The 8,711-nt window shown below is 39.4% G+C and overlaps 1 protein-coding gene across 1 annotated transcript in view; it reads right to left on the reverse strand.

Moving 5' to 3' along the window:
* MIB1 (MIB E3 ubiquitin protein ligase 1) overlaps window positions 1–8,711 on the reverse strand; it is a 141,850-nt gene that overhangs the window by 97,334 nt on the left and 35,805 nt on the right. The window contains exons 5-6 of the mRNA XM_017873525.1: window positions 5,443–5,509; window positions 3,915–4,119 (exon numbers count right to left, since the gene is read on the reverse strand). Of these exons, the coding sequence (XP_017729014.1) occupies window positions 3,915–4,119; window positions 5,443–5,509 (272 nt within the window). The remainder of the gene's footprint in view (window positions 1–3,914; window positions 4,120–5,442; window positions 5,510–8,711) is intronic.

Raw genomic sequence — 8,711 nt, forward strand, 5'->3', positions numbered from 1 at the left:
AAAAAAAAAAAAAAAAAAAGGAGTGGCTGAATGTGTAAAAGAAAACAGCTTTAATGACCCAACTCTGTACTCCCTACAAGAAATTCATTTCACCTATAAAGACACATGCAGACTGAAAATGAAGGGATGGAAAAAGATATTGCACACAAATGGAAACCAAAAAAAAACAGGAATAGTTACACTTTTATATCAGATAAAATAGACTTTAAGTCAAAACTGTAAAACAGACAAAAGTCACTATATAATTATAAAGTGGTCAATTCAGCAAGAGGATATAACAATTACATACGCACTCAACACTGGAGCAACCAAATATAAAACACAAACATCAACAGATCTAAAGGGAAAGATACACTGCAATATCTTTAATAGTAGGGGACATTTCAACATCTAACTTTCAGTAATGAAAAAATCATCATCCAGATAGAAAATCGACAAAGAAACATCAAAGTTAAACTACAATCCAAACCAAATATACTTAACTGACACACAGAATACTTCATCCAGCTGCCATAGAATACATTGTTCTCATCAGCACAAGGAACATTCTCCAAAAGAGACCACATATTGAGTTACAAAACAAGTCTCACTAAATTCAAAAAAGTTGAAATGGTATGAAGTATCTTTTCTGACCACAATAGAATAACACTAGAAAGAAATTAGACATTATCCTGAACAATGAAAAGGTCAATAAAGAAATTAACAAGCCTGTAATCCCAGCACTTTGGGAGGCCGAGACGGGCGGATCATGAGGTCAGGAGATCGAGACCATCCTGGCTAACACGGTGAAACCCCGTCTCTACTAAAAAAAAATACAAAACTAGCCGGGCGAGGTGGCGGGCGCCTGTAGTCCCAGCTCCTCGGGAGGCTGAGGCAGGAGAATGGCGTAAACCCGGGAGGCAGAGCTTGCAGTGAGCTGAGATCCAGCCACTGCACTCCAGCCTGGGCGACAGAGCAAGACTCCGTCTCAAAAACAAAAAAAACAAAAAAAAAGAAAAATTAAGAAGGAAATTTTAAAATTTCTTAAAACAAATGAAAATGTAAACACAACATATCAAAATCTATGAAATATGGAAAAAGCAGTAGCAAGAGGGATATCTATAGCAATACACCAAATCAATCATTTAAAGCCGGGTGCAGTGGTTCATGCCTATAATCCCAGTACTCTGGGAGGCCGAGGTGGGTGGATCACGTGAGGATGGGAGTTCAAGACCAGCCTGACCAACATGGAGAAACCCCACCTCTACTGAAAATACAAAATTAGCCGGGCGTGGTGGCACATGCCTTTAATCCCAGGTATTCGGGAAGGCTGAGGCAGGAGAACCGCTGGAACCCAGGAGGCTGAGGTTGCAGTGAGCTGAGATCGCGCCACTGCACTCCAGCCTGGGCAACAAGAGCGAAACTCCATCTCAAAAAAAAATAATAATTTTAAAAGTAGGAAGATTTCAAATAACCTAACAATACAGCTCAAGGAACTAGAAAAGCAAAAACAAAGCAAATACAACAGTAGAAGGAAGAAGTAATAAAGATCAGCAGAAATAAATGAAATTGAGACAATAAAAGAAAATATCAACAAAATAAAAGCTGGATTTTCAAAAGATAAACAAAATCAACAAATCTTTAGGTAGACCAATTAAGATAAAACCAGAAGACCCAAATAAAATCAGAAACAAAAATGGGGACATAACTGATACCACAGAAATGCAAAGAGTCATAACACAATATCATAAACATCTATATACCAACAAATTGAAAAATCTAGAAGAAATAGATATTCTTGTACATAAACAACCTACCAAGATTGAGATATGAAGAAATATCAAACCTGGCCAGGCAAGGTGGCTCACCTGTAATCTCAGCACTTTGGGAGGCCAAGGTGGGCGGATCACTTGAGGTCAAGAGTTCAAGACCAGCCTGACCAACACGGTGAAACTCCACCTCTATTAAAAAATACAACATTAGCTGGGTGTGGTGGCACATGCCCGTAATCCCAGCTACTTGGGAGGCTGAGGCAAGAGAATCATTTGAACCTGGGAGGCGGAGGTTGCAGTGAGCTGAGATGGTACCACTCCAGCCTGGGTGACAGAGGGAGACCCTGTTTCAAAAAAAAAATAAAACAAAACAAAAAAACAAAATAAATAAATAAATATATATATATATGTAAATACACAACCCGAACAGACCAATAATGAGTAACAAGATCAAAGAAGTAATAAAAATGTCTCCCATCAGAGAAAAGCCCCAGGGCCTGATGGTTTCAATGCTAGATTCTACCAAACATTTAAATAAGAACAAATATCAGTCCTCTCAAACTACTGTTGCTTTTATCGGCCAGGCGAGGTGGCTCAAGCCCCCAGCACTTTGGGAGGTCAAGGTGGGAGGATCACTTGAGGCCAGGGGTTCAGCGCCAGACTGGGCAATATGGCAAGACCCTGTCTCTACTCCAAAAAAAGTTTTGAATTTAAATTTTTAAAAAGAGAAAAAAAGAAAATGGCTTTTCGGATGCTGGCAAGAACACACAAAAAGGGGAACACACGTAGACTGTTGGTGGGACTGTAAATTAGTACAGCCACTATGAAAAACAGTATGGAGATTCCTCAAAAAACTAAAAACAGAACTACCATATGATCCAGTAATCCCACTGTTGGGTACATATACCCAGAAGAAAGAATATCAGTATGTCAAAGGGAGATTGGTACTCCCATGTTTACTGCAGCACTATCCACAACAGCTACCACATGAAATCAACCTAAGTGTTCATAAATAGACTGAAAAGATAAAGAAAATGTGGGCCAGGTATGGTGGCTCATTCCTGTAATCTCAACACTTTTGGAGGCCAAGGGAGAAAGATCACTTGAGACCAGGAGTTCAGGACTTGCATGGGCAATACAATGAGATCCCTTCTCTAAATATAGAATAGAATAGAATAGAATAGAATAGAATAGAATAGAATAGAATAGAATAGAACAGAACAGAACAGTGGTACATATACCCAATGGAATATTACTCAGCTATAAAAAGAATGAAATCCTGTCATCTGCAGCAACATGAATGGAACTGGAGGTCATTATGTTAAGTAAAATAAGACAGACAAAGAAAGACAAATACCACATGTTCTCACTCATATGAGGAGATGTAAAACGTGGATCTCATGGAGATAGAAAGTTGACTGGTGGTTACCAGAGGCTGGAAACAGTAGGAGAAAGGTGGGGATGAGAGAGATGGTAAATGCGTACAAGACTACAGTTAGATACAGGGAAAAAGATCTAATGTTTGATAGTACAGTTAGGCGACTATAGTTAACAACTTGTATAGTTCAGAACAGCTGGGGAAAGGAATTGGAATGTTCCCAATGTAAAGAAGGGGTGATGTTAATACTGATGGTTGTCCCAATTGCCTGTTTGATCATTACACATTGTATGCATGGATGAAAACATCACATGTATCCCAAAACATGTACACCTCTTGTGTATCAATAAAAACAAAAAATAAGAGATGACCCTGGAGATATGCACCAAAGGAGTTTTAAGGTAAAACCCTTCCCATTCAGGGTAGACTGATATAGTCCATTACCAACACAGAACTTTTATGCTGTAGTCAGACCTAATAGTGATATAATGTATTCTCCTCTTGAAGGAAAAATAGTGTACAGAACACTGTATCATAAACATCCTCATATAAATTCACATATACACACAAGAGACACAAACACACACACACACACACACACACACACATAATTCTTACCATTTGTTTCTCTCCACCTTACCAATATATACTCTGGATTTTTACTTACCATCTAAAAGCTAGCTTTAATGAGTATTTGGTTGTATCACATTATTTGCTTTCTCTAAGACTCTTTTCTCTATATTAGCTTTATTTGTCATCATCAAAAATTGATAGATATCACCAACCTATTGCCACTTGGATACTGTACTACAATGTCATGATCTTCATCGATGCCACAAACAGTTCCAGTTGTAGTTAAAGTCTCAAACATTCCATCAGTCCATCCTCCATGACCATGCTGCAAAGACTGTACAATTTCTAGGTCGAGATCTATATTTACCAGGTCACCAATCTGCAGTCCACCAGGATTCCTGTTGCCATTCTGCTCACCTGTAGAATGGCAGGTGAATTTCAGAGGCAATTGAATAAAGGAGGGAAAAAAACTCACAACAACATGCAGCTGCGTTATCTTTAAATAACATGTAGATATTTTAGTTTCAGGTACCATCTAGTTTTAAAAGGTCTTGAGAACTCACTATAAGTATAAAATTTTAGAACTAGAAAGCTTTTTTTAAAAAAAGAAAAAAGCCAAACAGACTCAAAAACTGAAATAATATGATGAGTTACAACAAAGACTGAGTAAGAGTAGAGTCTATAAAAGACAATTCAACCTTACATCAGAACACAAAGTTCCAGGTGTTGAAAATGCTCACTTTTATGCCTGGATAACTTACTACCACTGCATCAGATCCACAATAACTAACTAAAGAATATGAATGAAAGCCTGGAATTATTTTTTTCCCTTAAGTGCTTAGTACTATTTTATTTTAACAAATGGTTCCTGTGATTCTTGCGCTAAAGAGCATTTTAAAATATGTCAAAGCCATTCCCCAGATTATTTTCAAAAGCTAGTTCTGAGATGAATTCAAGATCATGAAACACTAGGCTGAGATCCAAAATATGCATGTTGATTTTGCATTTTTCTTATGAAAGCAAGACACAAAACAAGAAAGCTTGTTTTGTGAAAGCAAGATAAATAGATGAGCTCATTAAAAAACATAAAATTTTTTATGCCTTCACCTTTTAAAAAAAAAATTACAGTATACTGCAAAAAAACAGCACTTTTTGCTACAAAGGCAAGTCAAATGATTTGAAGGAGAAACACAGTTCACATGAGAAAGAAAACCAAAGAATAAAGATCAGTAGAGTGTGGTAAAAGTTCATCCAGGCAACAATAAATCTATAAAATGAAGGTAGTTTTGGTTTTCTTGTTCCCTTTTTTTTTTTCATTTTAATGATACATGAAATTATACATATTATCTTAACCTTGGAGCTGTTCTTAGGAAGACAATTTGACAAAATTCTAAGGAATTTTAAGCACAAAAGTGTCAAATCCTATTCTCAATAGTCTATGACACACAACTGTTTTAATCTAATGCAAAATTTTTCAACAATATAATTTACAGTTAAAACATAGAAGTTTCAAATATATTATGACATAAATGGCTAATCAATTCTCAAGACATGACAACTCTGAGTCCAAATAAAGCATAATAAAAGGAAAAATACTTTAAGACCAAAGTAAAGCCAAAAGAAAATTTCTCTAAGTAACTTTAGTGGTAATTAACTTTTCTGAAGTCCAATTTAAACATTTTACTGATTCCACAAACTCTGACCCATTATTTAGTAATACTCTCTACTCTTCTCACTCACCTAGCACAGGGCAGTGATCTCTGTAGAAAGAACCTCCCTTGGCATCCTGGACACATTTCAGATCAGACTAAGAAGAAAAGAAACCAGAAAAATCACCCATGAAACTTCAAATATGGCTCAATATCTGAAATAGGCAAAAATATTAATTCAGAACATACCCAAAACAGAAGTCAAGAATAGTCTAGGTCAACAATCACACTAAATACTGCTTTCAAAAGTACTTGTAAAAACTAGAAACCTGATCTTCAGATAGGTCATATTTTATTTACTTTTAGCCTTCTTTTATTTTTTTATTTTTTTATTTTTTATTTTTTTTTTTGAGACGGGGAGTCTCGCTCTGATCGCCCCAGGCTGGAGTGGCAGTGGGGCCGGATTCTCAGGGCTCAGCTGCAAGCTTCCGCCTCCCATGGGTTCACCGCGCATTCTCCGATGGCCTCAGCGCTCCCTAGTAGCTGGACTACAGGCACCTCGCCAGGTGGTCCCCGTCCTAGTTTTTTGTATTTTTAGTAAGAGACGGGGTTCTCACCAATGTTAAGCGCAGGATGCGTCTTGATCTTCCTGACCTCGTGATCCGCCGTGCTCGCCCTCCCCAAAGTGGCTGGGATTACAGCTTGAGCCACCGCGGCCGGCCAGCCTTCTTTTAAAGTTCAAAATTAAAATGAATCTGGCCAGGCACAGTGGCTCAGGCCTGTAATCCTAGGACTTTGGGAAGAAGAGACGGGTGGATCACTTGAGGTCAGGAGTTCAAAACTAGGCTGGCCAACATGGTGAAACCCCTGAAAAATACAAAAAAATTAGCCGTGTGTGCTGCTGGGCACCTATAATCCCAGATGCTCAAGAGACTGAGGCAGGAGAATTGCTTGAACCCGGGAGGCAGAGGTTGCAGTGAGCTGAGGTCACACCACTGCACTCCAACCCGGGAAACACAGCAAGAGACTCTGTCTCAAAAAATAAACAAACAAAATAAAATGTCTGAATCTTATTACATTAAACTAAAATACTTACAATTAATAAATATTATAATATTTTGAAAACCACATGCTAAAAAAGAACAACAAATATCTATTATTGGAAATGTGCACAGCACATTCTTTTTTTTGTGTGTGTGACAGAGTCTTGATCTGTTGCCCAGGCTGGAGTACAGTGACTCACTGCAACCTCTGCCTCCTGGGTTCAAGCGATTCTCATGCCTCAGTCACCTGAGCAGCTGGGGATTACAGGCATGTACCACCGGGTCTGGCTAATTTTTGCATTTTTAGTAGAGACAGGGTTTCACCATGTTGGCCAGGCTGGTCTCAAACTCCTGGCTTCAACTAATCCACCCACCTCAGCCTCCCAAGTGCTGGGATTACTGGCATGAGCCACCACGCCAGGCCAGCACATTCCATTTTAAAGACACTTTTACCAAAAACAAACCAAAACCTGGAAATTATTCAAAACTAAATAGCCAATACAAAGTAGAAAATAACGAAACCAAATACGGTCTTTTGATTCCTTGTCCAGTTGATTTTCCTACTGACATCAATTTTTTCTTTTTTTTTTTGAGATGGAGTCTCACTCTGTCACCCAGGCTGGAGTACAGTGGCGCAATCTCGGCTCACTGCAACCTCTACCTCCTGGTTTCAAGCAATTATCCTGCCTTGGCCTCCCCAGTAGCTGGAATTACAGGCATGTGCCACCACGTCTGGTTAATTTTTTCATTTTCAGTAGAGACGGGATTTCACCATGTTGGCCAGGTTGGTCTCAAACTCCTGACCTCAAGTGACCTGCCCGCCTCCGCCTCCCCAAGTGCTGGGATTACAAGTGTGAGCCACAGTGCCCGGCCTTACATCAACTTTAGTCCTTACTTCGCCATAACCTGGTTAACTAAAGTTCCTTCCCATTTATCTTTTACAAGAAAACAAATTACTATCTGAATGGGGGAGGTAGCTGCGGTATAATTAAAAGTATGGAAAATGTGGACTTAGAGGAAGAACCTTGTGTATACTGTGAAAATTTAGATTTGGATTTACTTAAAAGTACCTAATAGTACAGGTGTATATAGTAGATGATTAGAATATCTTACCCTATATCAAGGAAAGGAGTTCCTCTAATACATATGCACGTGCACGCCTGCACGCATGCACACGCATGTGCACACACACACACACACACAGGACCCAACTCTTTTATAGCATCTTTTACTGTCACTGAATCCTGGCCAAAGAGACATAGGAGTCAAACTGGTTTTTTGGGATTTTTTTTTTTTTTTTTTTTTTTTTGAGACAGGGTCTCTCTCTGTTGCCCAGGCTGGGGTGCAGTGGCATGATCATGGCTCACTGCAGCCTCTACCTCCCAGGGCTCAAGTGATCCTTCCACTTCCATTCCACCTCAGCCTCTCAAGTAGCTGGGACTACAGGTGCACACCACCATACCCAGCTAATTTTTTTATTGTTTATAGAGACACGGTTTTGCCACATTGTCCAGGTTGGTCTCAAACTCCTGGACTCAAGTGATCTACTGGCTTTAGCCTCCCATGGTGCTGGGATTACAGGTGTGGGCCACCACTCCCAGCTGTCAAATTGTTTTAATATAATACTTTACCCCAGCAATTTTACTTCTTGGAATCTATCCTAAGGAAATATACCATAAGGTACAAAGGCATAGACACAAGGATGCTTACTGACACACTGCTTGAAGCAGCAGGGGAAACAAAATCCAACTCAGGTCCCCATCAAGAGAAATCTCATTAAATAAATAATGGCACAACCACATACTTGGCCATCAGTCTACATAAATACCATTCATTTAACTACCTGAGCACATATAGCACATAGGCTTCATTTGAAGAAAATTAATAATCAATTGGAATTCTAAAAAACTGACAATTTAAAAACAGGCAGAGGCATGAAGAAAATGAAAAGCTGATAACCACTGCTACATACAATAATAAAAAAAGGCCGGGCGCGGTGGCTCAAGCCTGTAATCCCAGCACTTTGGGAGGCCAAGACGGGCGGATCACGAGGTCAGGAGATCGAGACCATCCTGGCTAACACGGTGAAACCCCGTCTCTACTAAAAAAAATACAAAAAACTAGCTGGGCGAGGTGGCAGGCGCCTGTAGTCCCAGCTACTCGGGAGGTTGAGGCAGGAGAACGGCGTGAACCTGGGAGGCGGAGCTTGCAGTGAGCTGAGATCCGGCCACTGCACTCCAGCCTGGGTGACAGAGCCAGACTCTCCGTCTCAAAAAAAAAAATAAAATAAAATAAAAATAAAAAATAAAAAATAAAA

Source organism: Rhinopithecus bieti, unplaced genomic scaffold (assembly GCF_001698545.2).
Source record: "Rhinopithecus bieti isolate Rb0 unplaced genomic scaffold, ASM169854v2 scaffold_6946, whole genome shotgun sequence".
NCBI lineage: Eukaryota > Metazoa > Chordata > Mammalia > Primates > Cercopithecidae > Rhinopithecus > Rhinopithecus bieti.